At 36.4% G+C, this 21,146-nt stretch overlaps 1 protein-coding gene across 6 annotated transcripts in view; it reads left to right on the top strand.

Moving 5' to 3' along the window:
- Window positions 1-21,146, top strand: part of MYO9A (myosin IXA) — a 244,619-nt gene that overhangs the window by 97,234 nt on the left and 126,239 nt on the right. For all 6 annotated transcript variants that reach the window (XM_065941681.1, XM_065941682.1, XM_065941683.1 and 3 more), the window contains 2 exons: window positions 7,200-7,321; window positions 13,657-13,798. In XM_065941681.1, coding sequence (XP_065797753.1) covers window positions 7,200-7,321; window positions 13,657-13,798 — 264 coding nt within the window. The remainder of the gene's footprint in view (window positions 1-7,199; window positions 7,322-13,656; window positions 13,799-21,146) is intronic.

Raw genomic sequence — 21,146 nt, 5'->3', positions numbered from 1 at the left:
TCATTGGGGCTTGCTCTGTCTTGGCTTTAAGCACAACTGTATAAGCACCACTGTTAAAAGATAGTATTATTTTTTATATCACCACCTAACATGTAGTGCTTACCATTAAGTGATAGAAATAAAAATATACCAAAGATGCTTTGGGAGGAAACATTTTGAGAATTTTAATGACTGAAGTTTACTTCTAAGTCTTGCCCAAAATTAATACATGGGAGAGATATGTAATATATTGCCATGCAGGATGATAGGTACTAAAATCAGATATAAGGTAAAGTAGTGATAGAGTCAGACACGACTGAGCGACTTCACTTTCACTTTTCACTTTCATGCATTGAAGAAGGAAATGGCAACCTACTCCAGTGTTCTTGCCTGGAGAATCCCAGGGACGGCAGAGCCTGGTGGGCTGCCGTTTATGGGGTCGCACAGAGTCGGACACGACTGAAGTGACTTAGCAGCAGCAGCAGTGATAGAAAGGATGAAATTTATTAGAATTTGTTGAAAGTCTGCAGAGATTTCCTAGGAATAGAGTGATTCTGGAATAGAGTTTTGAATAGAAAGTTGAGCTCACCAGACTCAATAGGGAAAAGACATTTTAAAGATAACAATATCTTTAAAACTGTGAGGGATAAAATAGCACAGTACTTTTGATGAACTGGAAATGATTCAGTATAGCAAAAATACAGGATATAAGGATGAGGGCAGGAAAGGAGATATGTTTGATGAGATAGTCTCGATCAGATAGTTGTTCAGAGAAGATTAGAATTTTTCTGTTAGAGAATGGAGAGCTATTTGAAGTATGTTTAGCAAACATTTGAATTGGAACTGTGGAAGATGTATTGAAGAGAGTCAATTATATTTCAGGCACTGTTAGGCATTGAAGATTAACAGTTTAGAGTTGAGGAATCTTATTGTCGAGTTCATAATCTAGGGAGTTGTTCTTTTGTCTGTCCTTCTTCTGGGGATGTCAGACTAGAAAATTTTGACCAAACTTGCCTTGCAGAACATCTAAAAAATAAATCAACTGAACAAAACATAATTGAAAGCATTGGAGTACCTTCAAATAAGTGAAGTTTTACAGTGCTCAGATATGCAAGCATGAAATCTAGGGAGATGAGCTCAGCATTCAGGGAATGCTTTGTTGCTAGAGACATTTCTCTTCTGGTAGAAGGCTTCCAAAAAGGATTTTCTCCAGATTAAAGAGCAAAAGAGGAGCTCCCTGGCAACTCCCAGAGGCTTGAAGACTTCAAAGGGTTATATCTTACAGTAAAGGTAAAGCAGAAATGGGGCTTTTCCATTGGCTCAGTCAGTAAAGAATCCGCCTGCCATACAGAGACTGCCTGTAATGCAGGAGACCCAGGCTCAATCCCTGGGTCAGGAAGATCCCCTGGAGAAGGAAATGGGAGCCCACTCTAGTATTCTTGCCCGGGAAGTCCCATGGACAGAGGAGCCTGTCAGGCTACAGTCTGTGGGATCGTAAGAGTCAGAGATGACTCAGTGACTAAGCCAACTACCAAAGCAGAAATAGAGCAGGCAGTCATCATAGGGGCTAAAGCTCAGTTTAAAATAATTTCAGTTCCTGATTGGGTTAAAACAGCGTAGAATTTCTAGTGTTCTTAGCCACCTGCTAAGAGCAAATCCAGTCTCTGATGGAGAAAGAGATCATCCAATTACTAAAGTTATCTCTGCACTTTTTCACGTGTGAGCATTGAGATTTTTAACTGAGATGTTTAAGACACAAGGAAGGAAACCAACATGAGAAAAAACCAAGAGAAGTGAGACAGTAGACTACCATAGGGGATTCAGATAATGATCTTATCAAACATGAACTTTAACAGTGGTTTCAAGAAATTTTTTAAAATGATAATTTTATTAAAGAACAGCAAACTTTAAAAAAAATCTTAAATTTAGGAAAATCTAGGACTAAAAAGTAGGTGAAATTAAGAACATAATATTAATTTTCACAGATATAACTTAAGAGAAAATTAGTGATTTGGAAGATAGAAGAAATACCAGCTTGATGAATAAAGGCAGAAAATACAAATATTGTAAGAGACATATGGGACATGGTGAAAAGATCTAACATATGTGTTACAGGAATTCTGGAAACATATGTAAAAGTGAGAGAATAAGATTGAAGCTATATTTGAAGACACAGTGGCTGATAACTTTCCAAAATTAAAACAAAAAACAAAAAAGTCCAACATACGCACGTTTGAGAAGCCCTAAGAATGCAAATGCTGGATGAGTTACAAGCTGGAATCAAGCCAGTCAGGAGAAACATCAACGACCTCAGATACGCAGATGATACCACTCTAGTGGCAGACAGTGAAGAGGAGCCAAAGAGCCTGTTGCTGAGGGTGAAGCCCGCTTAAGAGTAAATATTAATGAAAAACTAAAATCATGGCGTCCAGCCCCGTTACTGTGTGCCAGATAGGAAGGGGAAAGGTGGAAGTAGTGACAGATTTCTTCTTCTTGGGCTCTAAAATCACTGTGGATGGTGACTGCAGCCATGAAATCAGAAGATGATTGCTTCCTGGCAGGAAAGTGATGGCACACCTAGACAGCGTGTTGAAAAGCAGAGACATTACTCTGCTGACACAGGTCTGCATAGTCAACACTGTGGTCTTCTCAGTGGTCATGTACGGTTGTGAAAGCTGGACCGTAAAGAAGGCAAAACACCAAAGAATTTATGCCTTTGAACTATGATGACAGAGAAGACTCCTGAAAGTCCCTTGGAAATTTCACAGTATTGAAATCACACAGATCTCAAAACCATACTGAAGTTATATCAGAAACCATCAACAAAAAGATAGCTAGAAAATACTTTATGATTAAAAGTTAAGAAATGAATTTCTAACTAGCTTAGAAATTGAAAAAATGAGAGCACATATTGAACCTAATATGTTAAATATTAAAACTTGTGTCTACGTGCACCCCAATGTTCATCGCAGCACTGTTTATAATAGCCAGGACATGGAAGCAACCTAGATGCCCATCAGCAGATGAATGGATAAGGAAGCTGTGGTACATATACACCATGGAATATTACTCAGCCGTTAAAAAGAATTCATTTGAATCAGTTCTAATGAGATGGATGAAACTGGAGCCCATTATACAGAGTGAAGTAAGTCAGAAAGATAAAGAACATTACAGTATACTAACACATATATACGGAATTTAGATAGATGGTGGCGATAACCCTATATGCAAAACAGAAAAAGAGACACAGAAATACAGAACAGACTTTTGAACTCTGGGGGAGAACGTGAGGGTGGGATGTTTTGAAAGAACAGCATGTATATTATCTATGGTGAAACGGACCACCAGCCCAGGTGGGATACATGAGTCAGGTGCTCGGGCCTGGTGCACTGGGAGGACCCTGAGGAGTCGGGTGGGGAGGGAGGTGGGAGGGGGGATCGGGATGGGGAATACATGTAACTATATGGCTGATTCATGTCAATGTATGACAAAACCCACTGAAATGTTGTAAAGTGATTGGCCTCCAACTAATAAAATAATATTAAAAAAAAAAAAAAAAAAAATAAAACTTGTGTCTAGGGCTGGTGCACTGGGAAGACCCAGAGGGATGGGATGGAGAGGGAGGCAGGAGGGGGGATCGGGATGGGGAATACAGTAAATCCATGGCTGACTCATGTCAATGTATGGCAAAAACCACTGCCATATTGTAAACTAATTAGCCTCCAACTAATAAAAATAAAGGGAAAAAAAACCAAACTTGTATCTAAAGGTGTACTTTAGTCACTGAAGAAATTTGACTAATGATATAATTAGAGGAAAATTTTATAGCTGTCAGAATATTTTAGGATTGAAGAGCAATGATTTAACACATTTGAAAATGATCAGAAACCTAAACAAAAGGAAATAATAAAAGAAAAAATAAAAATGAAAACAAATATATTATGGGAAGGGATCGACAAAAATCATGAACTTTGAAACGTAAGCAATACTTTGAAATGACCAATAACATTTATAAAAGTCTCAAGAAATGTGTGGGAAAGAGACAGAGACACATAAAGACAGAGAGGGATATAAATAGCCAGAATTCCAATGATAAAAGACTACATCATTGTATATTCTATACATATTAAAAAGTTTCAGAATACACTAAACAACTTTATGTCCATAAGTAGACTTATCAAATAATCTGAGAAAAAACTTTTCAAAACTGTGTTGACACAGATAAAACAAAGTTCAAGTCTTTTAACTGTTGGGACTTCCCTTGCCATCCTTTGGTTGAAAAGCCGCGTGCCAATGCAGGGGGCATAGTTCCCATCCCCGGTCCAGGAAGAGCCTACATGTCGTGGAGCAGCTAAGCCCGTGTGCCACGGCTAGTGAGCCTGGGCACTTGGAGCCCATGCTCTGCAGTGAGAAGCCACCCCAGTGAGAAGCCTACACACAGCTCCTAGAGAGTAGCCCCCGCTTGCTGCAACTAGAGAAGGCCTGTGTGCAGCAATGAAGACCCAGCGCAACCAAAAAAAAATTATGTAGCTATTAAAGAAATTGAATATGTAATTAAAATTCTTTCCGTAAAGGACATGTAAGCCAAAATGGCACCATTGATGAATTCTGCCAATGGTGAGAGAAGTATTTTCAGTTTGACATAAATTTTTATGTGGAATACATAAAAGGGGACAATTCTGAATATATTTTGGGGAGCCAAGATAACCTAAATCTGAAGAACATTAGAAGTTTTCAGTTTGCTAATATGTTTAAATATTTAAACAAATATTAGCAAATTAAATCCAGCAAGATATACAAAAGGATAATATGTCAGAACCAAGTGGAGTTTTTTTGGTGTGTATTATATCTGACCACCAATTAGTTTAATTCATCTGTTAACAAGACAGAAGAAGAAAAAAATTCATGGTGTTCTCAATAAAAATATAAAATGCATTTGATAAAATTACATACTCAGTCTTGTTCAAAACAAAACCTTTAGCAAACTAGGTATAGAAAGGAAGTTCCTGATAAAGGCCATTTATAAAAAACCAACAGTTAATATCGTACTTAATGGAAGCAGACTAAATTATTTCCCCCTAAGATTGAGAACAAGGCAAGGATGTTTTCTAAGAATTTTTATCGTGAATGTAGGCATGTGAGGACATCCAAATGGAAAGTAAACATAGGAAAAAATATTTCATTTATTAGTCTTTAGGGAAAATAAACCCATACTTAAATATTTCTAGGCACTCACCAGAATGACTAAAATGAAAAAACTGATAATACAGATATTAGAGAAATACTGTGCACTGGGAAGTCTCATACACTGGTGGTGCATAGATTGGTGCAGCCACTTTAGAAAGTTGTTTGGCAGTATCTTCTGAGTTTATGTTTGTAGTTTATAAGTCTGTGGTTTCATTCTCCAAATCTGTGTAAATGCTTAAAAAAGGTGTACGGAAATGTGCATGATGCCATTATTTTTAATAGTCAAAGTCGGAAATGAGTGTAACGTCCATCAATAGTCCAGTAGATGAATGTATTGTATATAAATGTATCATTGGTTCTTGAAGTTAGTTATTCTTCTCTTACCCCTACTGGTACAATCAGTATCACCTAGGCACTCCTTCCAAGTGCACTACCCTAAACTCGCTTATCTGAGTTTGTCGCTTCTTTTTTTTTACCAAACTCTTCATGTGATTCTCTTGTATTTTAAAGTTTGAGAGTTAACACTCCATAGCAGATTTTGGCATGTCTTTTCTATAAAAAAGTGTAAGTAAATCAGTCTTCTGGGTTTTGGAGGCCGTGTGGTCTCAGCTGTGCAATTACTTTGAGAAAGCAGCCTAGACAATGCATAAATGAGTAAATGTAATACTCCATAACCTGTGTCTTATAGCAATTAAAATGCATGTACTTTAGATGCATTTGACAACATAGATGTTTCTCTGAAACATAATGTTGAGTAACAGAAGAAAAGCCAGATGAAAGAATATGTATTGCATGGTTCTCTCTCTCTCTCTCTATATATATATATATATAATTTTTATAAAGAGGTGAATTTTGTCAGTGGTATTAGAAGTTAGGATAATAGTTAACTTTGAGCAGGAGGATCTGAATCACCATTGGAAAATGGAATGAGAAGGGATTTTGAAACACTAGTAAAGAATGTAAAAATCCATATGCTTACACTATCTAGTATGCTTTTTATCCATGCTGTGAAAAGGAATAGGGAAAAATGTTTACCGTTGCTTGGGGGTGACCTTTATATAGCATTACTTGCTTGTGAAACTATTGAGGGGGAAGAATTAAGTTAGCATTTACTTTTTACAATTAGAGTAACTAGTTTATACTAGGGCCCACTTTTCCTTTACAGGATAATGATAATGTGGAAAGAGTGATTAAGTTATTAAAATCACTGTTTCACGAAACCACTGTATTTGCTGAGAGGTATGCAAGTATAATCAGTGAATACTAAAACCATCAGATGAACAGGATATTAATTTGGTGCCTAAATATTATTGCAGTGTAGAACCTTCTTTATTTTCAGAATCATCTTTCTGCCAGTTTAAAAAATAAAAGTAAAAACGTCACAGAGATGAATAAAAGTATTTATTTCCCATTGTAGAGGCTGAGGAAGGAACAGTGGGGGCTTCATAAGAGAGTTTTGAATGGTTACTCAGTGTGTGAGCTTTGAGTTATTTAGTCTTGGAATTGGGGAAACTACTCTGCCCCCGCCTTTTGAAAGTTATTCTGTTTTTTTTTTTTTGCCAAAGTTCAGTATGTATGAATTCTATATGATTTTTATCAGCGATCACTGGAAGTGATAGTTTTCTACTTTTCTCAGACATTGTTTCATTAAATTCACTGTTGATGATTCAGTAATTCTTTTTGATGGCTTCAAGTTGTGTGGGAGAAATTAGTCTTTTTCTTTTTATATATTTCCTTAGTGTAGTCATCAGATAGTGTAGCTAAAACAAATCAGACTTAATTTTCCATCTGAGTGGAATCACAAATAGGATTCTAATCAGAAAATTTGGTTGCATGTACCATTAAAAGAAAATAGACATATACTGTATCATGATTTTATGCAACTAAAATATACATTTCTTTCATTGTGTAGATTAATGATTTTTAAAAGTTTAGTCTATTCTTTTAATCCTGGTAAAAACTTATTAATCCTTATTCTCACATACCTTTTATTTTCTGTAAGATGAATAAATTGTTAATTTGTTATTTCCTAGGAGGAATATAGAACTGAAGGTATCAGCTGGCACAATATAGACTATATTGATAATACCTGTTGCATAAATCTTATTAGCAAGAAACCAACAGGCCTGCTCCATCTTTTGGATGAAGAAAGCAAGTGAGTATGAGTCTTTTCAGTTTTGTTATTGCCCATTTGAGTTTTTCATGTCTTCTTAAGCCCTAAACTTTCTTCTTAATGTTATTAAGAGCTAAAGTTTCCCTGGTATGCATTTTTTTGTGTGTTTCTAAGAAAATTGGATGGACTTGGCTATTGAATTCATTTTTTCCTTGACTTACTTTGATGTTCAATTGTTGGTATATATTTTTTTGTTTTGTGTTTCTCTCTTATTGAATTATGTTTTAAATATGAGGTGTGTTTGCAGTTTTCTTGTTTAGTGGTGAAAAATATAATAATAGATTTGTGATATCTGCCATGGCTGTGCAAGTTTTTAGTGACAGCATATGTTAGATATTTGCCATCCCTTGGTAACACTGTTCAGTATACCAAACTTAAATATACATACTGCAGAAATAATGCTTCATGGAGCATCCTCCATTATGCTCTCAGTGCTCTAGAAAGTATTATTATCCTAAGAGATGGCAAATCTAGAATTTGGAGAAACCAAAGTGGTGGAGAGTGTGTTGGTTTTCTATGACTCTTTAGTAAAATATTTAGGAATTGAATTACGTCACTTGATTCTTCGTTTAATACTATACCCATTAAACTCAGATATAAAATATTAAATAGTAACTTTCATAGGTAGGATGACTGTATACCAGATTTGTGTAGGACAATTTAAAGTTTATACCTATTATTTATTTTAGTTATTAAAGGCAACTATTTTTACTCTAAGAATATCCTGATAGGATGGTAAGTTGTATGTTGTTGCCATATTAATATACCATAAATTCACAGAATTACTGCATAGAATTATAAAGTAATATGGCAGAGCTGCAAAATATATTGGAGATTGCCAACAATTATATCTGCCTTCCCATCATTAGTCTATTTTCATTAATCTAAATGAATTAAAATTCAGCAAAAAGCATTTTAATTTTATGTGCAAAGTTGTAAACCTTTCTTGTATTGCTCTATATTTCCCAAAACATACATTATCTCTTATAAAATCGTGAGGTTAGTGGTTCTTAACTCTGCTTACATGCCTTACTTCTGATGTATTTTATTTTAGAAAGTGTCATAGGTGATTTTGATATTTAGTATGGAGAACCATTGTGGTAGATACTGAGATGATAAGCAGTATTTTGTTTGAGCTATCTTATGAGCAAGAAAATTTAAGCAATTTGAGAAAAAGATCATATGTATAGTAAATGAAACCCTCCAGGTATTTCTGAATAAGAAGCTTTATTTTTGTCTTTTACTTGAAGTTTTGTTTTCCTTTTTTATTGTGGTGACATTGGTTTATAACATTATATAAGATTCACGTGTACATTATATTTCTACTTCTGTGTACCCTACAGTATGCGCTCACTACCAAAAGTTTATTTTTTATCTGTCACCATACAGTGGATCCCTTTTACCAATTTCATCTTCCCCCTGCCCCATCTTCTCTGTTGTATAAAAAACTAGTATACAAGCAAAATCAAAATACAAGAGTAAACCAAACAAAAACACAAATGAGCTACGGAGAGCAGAGTAATGAGCTCGTGCTTTGAAGTATTGTCCTTATTTGCTTCACCATAATGCTTAGACTGTGATGTCAGAAGTTCAGGGTTGTCTTCCAGCTCTATTAACTACCCTGAGCAAATTTCTTAATGTCCTCGGTCCTCAGTTTTCCTGCATGCAAAAAGGAAATAATGATGATAAATTATAATGCTGTCTACTGTCTATCTTACAGTGGTTGTGAGCAGGAAATAAGCTATGGATATATAATTAAAACATGAATAGAGCAAAGGGGTCTTGTCTGTTATTCTTTAAGCAAAGTTTCATTGAGTGCACATCTTATTATGTTATACAAAGACCATCTTTACCTGGTCAGTTGCTACCTCACAGAAATGTAAATATTGCCCATGAAGAGAATATCACCTCTTTGCTGTTACCCAAAAGCTTGTGGGGTTAAGCCACAGGTCGAGAAATTACAGGAAGACAGACTTTGGCTCAGTATAAGAAAGAGCTTTTTATTCATTAGAACTGATTAGCAGCTGCTTCATAAAGTAATAGAATTTTCCATTATAGTAATTATTTTGCATCATCTATCAAGGTACTTTTGCAGGTAGGAGATTGGACTGAATAACCTCTTAATTGCCACTTCAATTGTGCTTCTATATCAACTCTCCGTAAAATTTTTAGTAAACCATAGTATTATTTCCCTTGCTTTAAGTCAATCCTGTTACCTTTCCTTATAAATGGACCAGGTTTGTCTCTCTGTTTTAATGTCCCAGAAGATGCAAAGACATGAAATATTTTCCCTCTTTCATGTACCAGTAAAGAGGACTTGACAATAAATTAGTATCACTTGGAAAGAGCTGTTTTTGAAATCACTTTGAGTGATATTTTGTTCTGTAGAGGATATATTACGTGAAATATCATTACTGATATTCCTGCTTCATTCAGTGTGTTTGTAGTGCTTTAGGAGCACATGTTGGAAGTTAGAATTCTTGTTTAATCTTGTCTTTGTTGTCTGCTGGCTGTTCAAATTTTATAAATTAGATTCTAAAGGATGCAGTGTGGAGTTTAGAAAGGAGGAATGTTGTAAGCAAAGTGAAGACTGTTACTAGTCTTTTCCATAGTACTCAATGTGATCTGCTGACAGCAGCACTGGCAGCATCTTAAAGGTTGTTACAAGTACAGTCTCATACGTCCATCCCAGACTTCTTGAGTCAGACTCTGCGTTTTATTTAAAAACTGAAGTTAAAATCAGAGCATTCATTTAGGCCAACATTTTATCAATCTTGCTTGGTTGTAAGAATTAACCTGGGGAACTTATAAATAGTACTTTGTCACTGGCCTAGCATCAGTTCAGTAGAATCACAGGAGATGGGGTCCAGGCATTGGTATTTTTGAAAACTTCTTAGGGTAGCCTTAGATTAGTGCAAAGAAACAATAATCTAAGGCTACCCTTGCAGGTAGTCTTTAGGGAACATTGATGAAGAGTTTTGAAATTCACAATACTGTCTGCTTGGCCTCTGTTCCAGGCTCTTTTGCTTGATTATATAGTAGGTATCCACAATTGTTTATTGAATGCAGGACTGGTGGAAAGCATTTTTTTCTATCTTTCCTTATTTGGAATAGAAACTGCCCTTATATTTGTTCTCATTAATTATCTTCCAATAAAAAAAAAAGTAATGTATCAATAAAAATGGGCAAAAGATGTAAATAAACAATATGTATTCCATAAACATGAAAATTAGCATTGGTTTTAATAAAGGAAATTTAAATGGAAACATTTAATTGTTTCCATTGTTTATCCAAAAAAAAAAGAAACAAATCACAAGCTTTTTAATGATCCAAAGGATTAGAAGAAAAATAGACCTTTACCCAGAAACAATGAGATGAACATCCTTCCTGAAAAGAAGCATCCTGCTGTGGAGTAGTGAGAGGTGTGTTTGCAAAAGTTGGATTGGTCTGGGCTTAGAAGCTTATATTTCAATTATCTGAAGTAGGGGAGGCACACCATTAAAAGCACATTGTAGGAAAATTTATTTTGGTAGTTCTGTTTGGTGACATGAAACATGGTAAAATTAGAATCACTAAGGTTACTATAAAGGTTGTTGCTGTACTCTCTAAAGTTGTTCAAGAGTTGTAACCTGTTCTGGAATGACTTTAGAGTTCTGGGAAGGAGAGAAAAGCCTAGAGGAAGGGATAGTGTTTGATGCAAAAGCAGGCCTCAGTTGACTAGGAAAATGGCAGTGTTGCTAACATAAAAAAGTAGATTACATTTATATCATCCCTATAGGATGTCAACTAATGTTAGGTATTTTTACTAGTGTTATTTAGTTCTCCCAGCACTATCATTCATGTTACTCATTTATGGATTAACAGATCAGTTCCTAAAGAAGGTTGTACCTAGCTTGCCCAAGGTCACAGGTAGAGTAAGTAATGTAGGCAATGACTATCTGGCATCAAAGACCATTCTCCTTCCTGGTTCCAATATGTACTGTGTAATTAACCATTTTTCTTGTAGTTTTGGAATCATTTTAATGCATTAGATATTGTATTCAGCATCTTTATATCTCACATCACATTATTTTTCATTATTTCAACTACTATTAAATGAAACTATTCTCTGAAAGATACTTGCCCTCTACTTTTTTTGTCAGTGATTATTTTCTCTGTTTGAAACTCCTACCAGACTTTTAATATACAGCTTGTATATTAAATTACAGCTTGTCCAACCTGAGAGATCATTCCCTTTTTGCAAGTTCTTGAACCCAAGCAGCATATGATTTGGTTTTTATTATCCTTTGAGTCTTATGGTGCAGCATACTGCCTCCTGTATCCTCTGAATCTTTCCATTATTCCCAACCACTGGTGATTTTTTTTTTTCTGTTCTAAAGTTTTATATGTCTGTACTACTATTATTGCTACTATTATACTATATTCCCTGGTGGCTCAGTGGTAAAGAATCTGCCTGACAATGCAGTATATGCTGGTTCGATCATTGGGTCAGAGAGGTTCTCTGGAGAAGGAAATGGCAACCCACTCCAGATACTTGTCTGGGAAATCCCATGGCAAAGGAACCTGGTTGGCTCTAGTCCATGGGGTCGCAAAGAGTTGGATACAACTTATCCACTAAATAAGTACTACTATTATGTAGTTGCTTCTTAATAAATATTATTTGAATGATTCCCAGATATGAAATGTTTGTCAGTGAATGTAAATCTATTGATGTGTATTTGAAAGAATAATAGACATAATATAAAAACATTCAGTAACTGATGTAGGTAAGAAAATTACTAATTTTGTAACAACAAAAAAATGACTGGATTTAAAGGACCTGTCCAACCTGAGAGATCATTCCCTTTTTGCAAATTCTTGAACCCAAGCAACATATGATTTGGTTTTTATTATCCTTTGAGTCTTATGGTGCAGCACACTGTCGCCTAAGATAAACATCTAAAGACCCGAGTAACTTTCTTACTTCTGATACTTGCATAGTATATGTTAGGCAGATCACAACTTTTGAGCTCTCATCTACAAAATAGGAATACTAAATCTTTATTTTCTCATCTTTCAGATTGTTTTGTTGTTGTTCAATCACTAAGTCATGTCTGACTCTTTGCAACCCCATGGAATGTAGCACACCAGGCCTCCCTGTCCCTCACTATCTCCTGGAGTTTACCCAAGTTCATGTTTATTCAATCAGTGATGCCATCCAGCCATCTCATCCTCCTCACCCCCTTCTCCTCCTGCGCTCAGTCTTTCCCAGTGTCTTTTCTAATGAGTCAACTCTTCGCATCAGGTGGCCAAAGTATTGGAGCTTTAGCATCAGTCCTTCCAATGAGTATTCAGGGTTGATTTCCTTTAGGATTGATTGGTTTGATCTCCTTGCTGTCCAAGGGACACAGCACCACAGTTCAAAAGCATCAGTTCTTCGGTGCTCAGCCTTCTTTGTGGTCCAGCTTTCACATCCATGCATACTACTGGAAAAATGATCTCTTTGACTAGATGAACCTTTGTCAGCAAAGTAATATCTCTGCTTTTTAATATACTGTCTAGGCCTGTCATAGGTTTTCTTCCAAGAAGCAAGCATCTTCTAATTTCATGGCTGCAGCCACCATCTGCAGTGATTTTTGAGCCCAAGAAGAGAAAATCTGTCACTGTTTCCACTTTTTCACCTTCTGTTTGCCATAAAGTGATGGGACTGGATGCCTGAACTTAGTTTTTTTAATATTGAGTTTTAGGAGGGACTTTTCCACTCTCCTCTTTCACTTTCATCAAGAGGCTCTTTAGTTCTTCTTCACTTTCTGCCATTAGGATGGTGTCATCTTTATATTTGAGGTTTCTGCCAGCAGTCTTGATTCCACCTTGTGATGTACCGTGCATAGAAGTTAAATAAACAGGGTGACAATATACAGCCTTGTTGTACTCCTTTCCCAATTTTGAACCAGTCCTTTGTTCCATGTCTGGTTCTAATTGTTGGTTCTTGCCTCGCAGACAAGAAACTCTTTCGTTTCTCTCAAGAGACAGGTAAGATGGTCTGGTATTCCCATCTCTTTAAGAGTTTTCCACAGTTTGTTGTGATCCACACAGTCAAAGGCTTTAGTGTAGTCAATGAAGCAGAAATTGGTATTTTTCTGGAATTCCCTTGCTCTTTCTGTGATCCAGCAAATGTTGGCAACTTGATGTCCGGCTCTTCTCAGCTTGTTCTGAGAATTTAAGTGAAAACTCTCTGTAATTTGCTAAATTTGTTAGGTGAAATTATAATTACTTTAAAAATACTTTATTAACTGCTGCATCTTTCTTTAGTGTTTATGTTTTTATTTTTAATTTAGCTTTCCACAGGCTACAAATCAAACACTGCTGGACAAGTTTAAGCACCAACACGAAGAGAATTCTTACATTGAATTTCCAGCTGTGATGGAGCCTGCTTTCATCATAAAGCATTATGCCGGGAAAGTAAAATATGGGGTAAAGGTCAGTAAATTTCTCATTGAATAAGCCTTTAGGACAGAGGAGCGTTCTTAACTGTTATCACCATCCCTGTTATACTGTTTTCTTTGTAGTAGCTCAGTAGCAGTGAGAGAAATTTTATAAGGTTACTACCAAAATTCGTACTGTTCTTTGCAGTATTCTGCTGTCATTAGCTGACGGTTTTATTGGTTTTTTCCTGCAGGTAAAATTGATGTCAATCCATTCTCAATGTGATAGCCTTTTTATCTTGTTTATTTCTGTTTCTTTAAACTTGGCTTTTGTTTTCTGTTGGGTTTAGTTGATTTGTAATGCTGTGTTAGTTCCAGGTGTGCAGCAGGCGTGGGGCAGCTCAGCTCTGCATACACATGTATCCATTCTGTCTCAGACTCCTCCCTCAGACTGGTCAGTACAGAAGTGTAATAGCCTTCTTAGGTCTTCAAGAATAGATAGGTTGGTTTTAAAACCATTGGTAGGTTTTAAACCCACTAGTTCATCTATGTATGGTTGGCTGAATTTTTCTCTTCTCTACATCCGTGAGGCCTCATGTCCTCATGTACCTTTGGATATTTGTGAGCTTGAACTCCTAATGAATATGTTGAGACTTAACTCCTGCAGAAAGGAATCTTCATAGTTTTGCCCATCCCTTGTTTGTCATTGAGGAACTCATTACCCTTCAGCCACTTGATGTTTAAGTCTGACACTGAAGGCAATTTCTAGGTGAGGTAGTGATGCTGTGGAATATTGTGGAGCAATATGTTTTTCCTGGATCTTGAGGTGAGAGTCAGAATTAAGGCCACTCATTCACTCATCACTGATTCATTTATTCAAGAAGTAGCTATTAAAACATGAAGCACATGTCAGACTCTCTGCTGCTAATTTATTACTAGATCATTCTAAACACAAAGCACAGAGTCTGACATTTGTGTTTAGAATGATCTAGTGATTAATTAGCTTATATGATCTTGGTGTATAAATAAACATACAGGTTCTATGAGAGAAAGTAATTAAATAGTCGATTTTTAATTTGTAGGTAATGAACACCTTCAAAACTCAAATTTTGAGAGATGATCAGAAGTAAATGTTACCTTGGTGAGGGGTTGGGATGATAAATAGCACAGAAGAGATGATGATAGGACAGAATTTAATATGCTAAAACAATTGAAAACAGGTCAGCATTACTAGATTATAGTGATCAAGGAAGATAGTGGCATGAAATCAGTTTAGAAAATGGACAGTAACTTAGTTCTTCGGGGCTTCTTGATCAAGTTAAAGGAGTTTGGTTTTTATTGACATTCTGATGAGGAGCCATGAAAAAATTTTAAGCAGAGGATATGTTATGTGTTTTTAAAAATTGATTTCTCAGAGGAGAAAGAATAGCAGAGAGAGAGAGATTGGGAGCTGGGAGATCAATGAAACATTAAGGTAAACTGGACCCCTGAGGTGGCAGTAGAGATGGAGGAGATCTAGATGATTATGAGATAGTTTTGGAGATGCAATGAGTAAACCTTGTTGATGGATTATCGTTAATTGACTTCTGGCTATAGCTGATGGGTGAATTTGAGGTGCTATTTTCTGAGATGGAAAAGACAAGAAGGAACAGATTTTAGTACACACATTTAGAATAACAGAGTAGAATGGTGGTTATTAGTTGGTGGGGGAGTTGAGAGGCTGCCTAAGGATAAAAACCTGCAGTTAATTTCTGGAGTTCTGATGTACAGCATTATAATTATAGTAAACATTGTGTTTATAGTTAGCATTGTGATTATACCACTGTCTTCAAAGTTTCTAAGATAGACCAGATCTTAAATGTCCTTACCACAAAAAAATGATGATTGTATGACATAATGGAGGTGTTTGTTAACTTTAAAATGGTAATCATATTACAGTTTATAAATGTATCAACTCAGTATTAATATTTTATACACCTTAAACCATGTTGTGTGTCAGTTACATCTAAATATATAAAAATAAAGTCTAAAACAAAAAAAGTCTTGACCTATAAAATCATATAGCAAGGTACATAAAGTGCAGACATCTCAAGTGTCCAGATTTCCCTCATGCCCCTCCAGGCTCACTCTCCCCACCCAGAGGTAAACACGACTGTAATTTTTTACCCTTAGTTTTTTTTTTTTTTTACTTATTAAATTTCAGATAAATAGAATCATACAATATATGCATTTATGTCTGTGATTCATTCATTCTTTTTTTTTTTTTCATTCATTCTTATTATCAGATAGGTTGAAAGTAAAAGGATGGGAAAAAGGCACATTAGGCAGACCCTAACAAGAAGAAAGCTTCTGTAATTACATTATTATTGGACCAAGTAGGCTTTAAGACAAGAATCATTATTAGAGACAAAGAAGCACACTTCATAACAATAAAAGGGGCTTGTTTCAAGAAGACATAATCAAAAGTTATATGTACCTAGTGACTTCACTTCAGGCTAAAAGGGTAGCTAGACAAATTTATCATTAAAGTTGTAGATTTTCATACATATCTTTCAGTAACAACAAAATATGCAAACATGAAATCAATAAAAACAGAAAAATTGAACAGTACTGCTAAATAACTGACCTAATTGGCACATCATAAAGATAACTAGATACCCTATGGTGTTTAGAAATTAAGTGAACTTCTTCTGTGTAATACCTGAGTTAGAAAAGAAATCACAAGTGATAATATTTTAAACTGAACATTAATGAAGATACAGTGTATCAAAATTTGTAGGATGCATTTAAAGCAGTGATTTATACCTTTAAAAGTGTATGTTAGAAAGGAAGACTGGTTGGCAAAACACTAGGGAAATTCAGCAAATTAAACTAGAAGAAAATAATAAAGCAAAAACTAGAAATCAATGCAATAAAAAGCAGACATTTAGTAAAAGAAATGAGCAAAGCTAAAAGTTAGTTCCTTTAAAAAATAACTGAAAATAATACAGATGATCCTTGAACAGCATAGTTTTCAGTTGCGGGATCCACTTGTACACAGTTGGAGATGTGTCCGGTGGTGAAAGTAAAGTCTGATGCTATAAAGAACAATAGTGCATATATTGGAATGTTAGGTCGATGAATCAAGGTAAGTTGGATGTGGTCAAGCAGGAGATGGCAAGAGTGAACATCCATGTTTTAGGAATCAGTGAACTAAAATGGACTTGAATGGGTGAATTTAATTCAGATGACCATTATATCTGCTTATATGGGCAAGAAACCTATAACCCGTACAAGAAATGGAGTAATCCTCATAGCCAACAGAAGAGTCCAAAATGCAGTACTTGGATGCAATCTCATAAATGACAGAATGATCTCTGTTCATTTCTAAGGCAAACCATTCAGCATCACAGTAATACAAGTCTGTTTCCCAACCACTAATGCCAAAAAAGTTGAAGTTGAATGGTCTGATGAAGACCTATAAGGCCTGATAGAATGAACACCAAAAAAAAGATGTTCTTTTCATCATAGGGGACTGGAATGCAAAAATAGGAAGTCAAGAGATAGCTGGATTAACAGGCAAATTTGGCTTTGGAGTACAAAATGAAGCAGGGCAAAGCTAACAGTTTTGCCAAGAGAACGTACCGGTCACAGCAAACACTCTCTTCCAACAACACAAGAGACAGCTCTACACTTGGACATCACCAGATGGTCAGCACCAAAATGAGATTGGTTATATTCTTTGCAGCCAAAGATGGAGAAGCTCCATACGATCAGCAAAAAAAAAGACCAGAAGATGACTCTGGCTCAGATCATGAACTCCTGATTGCAAAATTCAGACTTTAAGTTGAAGAAAGTAGGGAAAACCACTAAATCATTCATGTATGACATTCATGTATGACCTAAATCAAATCCCTTACGATTCTACAGTGGAAGTGACAAATAGATTCAAGGGATTAGATATGATAGAGTGCCTGAAGAACTATGGACAGGGATTCGTGACATGGTACAGGAGGCCGTTATCAAGACCACCATCCCCAAGGAGAAAAAATGTAAAAGGCAAAATGGTTGAGGATGCCTTATAAATAGCTGAGAAGAGAAGAGAAGCGAAAAGCAAATGAGAAAGGGAAAGATCTATCCATCTCAATGCAGAGTTCCAAAGAATAGGAAGGAGAGATTAAAAAAAGCCTTAAGTGAACAATGCAAAGAAATAGAGGAAAACAACAGAATGGGAAAGACTAGAGATCTCTTCAAGAAAATTAGAGATATCAAGGGAACATTTCATGCAAAGATGGGCACAATAAAGGACAGAAAAGGTATGAACCTACCAGAAGCAGAAGACATTAAGAAGAGGTGGCAAGAATGCACAGAAGAGCTGTACAGGAAAGGTCTTAGTGACCCGGACAACTCCAATGGTGTGGTTGCTCACCTACAGCCAGACATCCTGGTGTGTGAAGTCAAGCGGGCCTTAAAAAGCATCACTACGAACAAAGCTAGCAGAGGTGAGGGAATTTCAGCTGAGCTTTTTCAAATCCTAAAAGATGATGCTGTTAAAGTGCTGCACTTAAAATGCCAGCAAATTTGGAATACTCTGCAGTGGCCACAGGACTGGAAAAGGTCAGTTTTCATTCCAGTCCCAAAGAAGGGCAATGCCAGGGTATGCTCAAACTACCACACAGTTGTACTCATGTCACATGCTAGCAAGGTAATGCTCAAAATCCTTCAAGCTAGTACTTCAGTCAAGATAGTACTTAAATCAGTAGTACTTGAATTGAGAACTTCCAGATGTACAAGCTGGATTTAGAAAAGGCAGAGGAACCAGAGATCAAATTGCCAACATCTGTTGGATCATATAAAAAGCAAGAGAATTCCAGAAAAACATCTGCTTCATTGACCACACTAAAGCCTTTGACTATGTGGATCACAACAAACTGGAAAATTTGTACATCGAGGCTGTATATTGTCATCCTGCTTATTTAACTTCTATGCAGAGTACATTATGGGACATGCCAGACTGGATGAATCATAAGCTGAAATCAAGACTGCTGGGAGAAATACCAACAACTTCGTATATGCGGATGATACCACCCTAGTGGCATGAAGCGAAGACGAACTTAGGAGCCTCTTGATGAAGGTGAAAAAGGAGAGTGAAAAAGTTGGCTTAAAACTAAACATTCAAAAAACTGCAGACATGGCTTCTGGTCCCATCACTTCATGGCAGATACCTGGGGAAAAAATGGAAACAGTGACAGACTATATCCTTGGACTCCAAAATCACCGCAGATAGTGACTGCAGCCATGAAATTAAAAAATTCTTGTTCCTTGGAACAAAAACTATGACAAACCTACACAGTCACTTAGCATAGCAAAGGCTCATCTAATCAAGCTATGGTTTTTCCAGTAGTTTCGTATGGATGTGAGATTTGGACCATAAGGAAAGCTGAGGACTGAAGAATTGATGCTTTTGAACTGTGGTCCTGGAGAATACTCTTGAGAGTCCCTTGGACAGCAAGGATATCAAACCGGTCAGTCCCAAAGGAAGTTAACACTGAATATTCATTACAAGGACTGATGCTGAATTGAAGCTCCAATACTTTGACCACTGACACAAAGAGCCAACTCATTGGAAAAGACCCTGACACTGGGAAAGACTGAGGGCAGGGGGAGAAGAGGGTGACAGAGGATGAGATAGTTGTATGGCATCATCAACTCAATGGACATGAATTTGAGCAAACTCCAGGAGATAGTGAGGGACAGGGAAGCCTGGCGTGCTACAGTTCATGGGATGCAAAGAGTCGGAAACTATTGAACGACTGAATAACATCTTATGCACAGACATCTTTCAGTGAATAGATGCTGCAGTACTGTGTGAGCCATGATCGACTGAATCCACGAATGCAGCACTGTAGATGCTCTGAAGATCTGACTGTAAAGTTATATGGGGATTTTCAGCTGTGGTTTTGGTCAGCATTCCTAACCCCAATATTGTTCAAGGGTAAACTATATAAGTAAAAGATAACAGAAAATAACTAATGAAAGGAGAAAGAGTCACAGATAGCTGGTAGCAGAAACAAAAAAGGGGATTTAACTACACACTCTCTAGATATTTATAAGATATGAACATGTTTTGCTGATAAATTGACAGTGTAAAATTGAAAATTCCATGAAAAAATATCACCAAAACTGACACCAGAAAATATGGGAAAACTTAAAAATCCTATGTTTATTAAGTAATTTGAATCAGTAATTTAAAAGTTTCTACAAAGGGAATTCCAAGTCCACATGGTTTCACTGGTGACTGCTTTAAAGCATATAAGCAATACTAGCGTTACACATTTTTCTTTCAAGTTTGAGATACCTTTAAAGTGTGTAAATGCATCTTCAGACATAACAAGAAATATCTGAGCTGGAAATACAGATTTGGGTTTCATCATTTTAGAGTTTAAACCACAGTTATGGTTGAGATAAACTGATGTATGGTGATCAGAAAATATGAGTACACAAGATGAAACTCTAAGAATTTTCAATACAGAACCAACAGTGGGGACTGAGAAGGGATAGCACAAGATGTAAGTAGTGAGTCACAAGCTGCATTGTTATAGAAAGCAACAGAAGACAGTTTCAGCGGTGATGGGATTAGTTTATGAAATGTACTTAGGGATGTAGAGATATGAAGACAGAGAGCCAGGACCATTACATTGGGAAATGTTGATGACTATTAACATGGAAAAGAAATATAGAATTTTAGGTTTTATAAGAAGTGTAGTTATTAGTAGGACAGAATGATCTTTGGAATAGGGCAGAGTGATGTTTTAGTTCCTGTAGCAGTGCTTATTGTGTTTGACTTCTGACGAACTTCTTTCTCCCTCTGATTACGTGGCAGGGAAGTTTGGTTTATATTTGCATCTGCTTTACTGAGTAATTGAGAGTTAAATTAGCTATGTGTCGTGCTTAACTTAGAGCCTGGTGTGTGTCTGCCCTCAGTCTTTGCTGCTGCTGGCCTTTTGATTTGAAAATTCTTCCTCAGTTTTACTAACTTTTATAATATATACTTCTGCTCAAAGGGTACCTAGGGACAGACTAAGCACCAAGACTTCTGACTTGTTTCCCACTTCCCCCTGTTTTCGGGAGAACCAGGAATTATTAGGAAAGGAAAGTTCCAAAGTTAGCAGGATGAGTCCAGGCTGCCTTGTGGACATGAGCGTTGATGACATCAAACTAGGCATGACCCTCAACGAATTCTGAGTTAGGGCTGTTCTGTGAAGCTGCACTGACATGAAGTGATTTACTCACCGGTCCTTCCATCTGTGTGTGGCTATAGTCAAATGCCTAGACTCTATGTATCCGTCTGGGACCTTCTTCCAGGAGTGTAAGTTTCTTGCTCTCCTTATTTTATTTTGGGGTATTTAAACTCATTTTCTTCT

This window comes from Muntiacus reevesi, chromosome 7, assembly GCF_963930625.1.
Source record: "Muntiacus reevesi chromosome 7, mMunRee1.1, whole genome shotgun sequence".
Lineage (NCBI taxonomy): Eukaryota > Metazoa > Chordata > Mammalia > Artiodactyla > Cervidae > Muntiacus > Muntiacus reevesi.
Note: the sequence above shows the minus strand (reverse complement) of the source record. Positions and strands in the feature narration are given on the sequence as shown.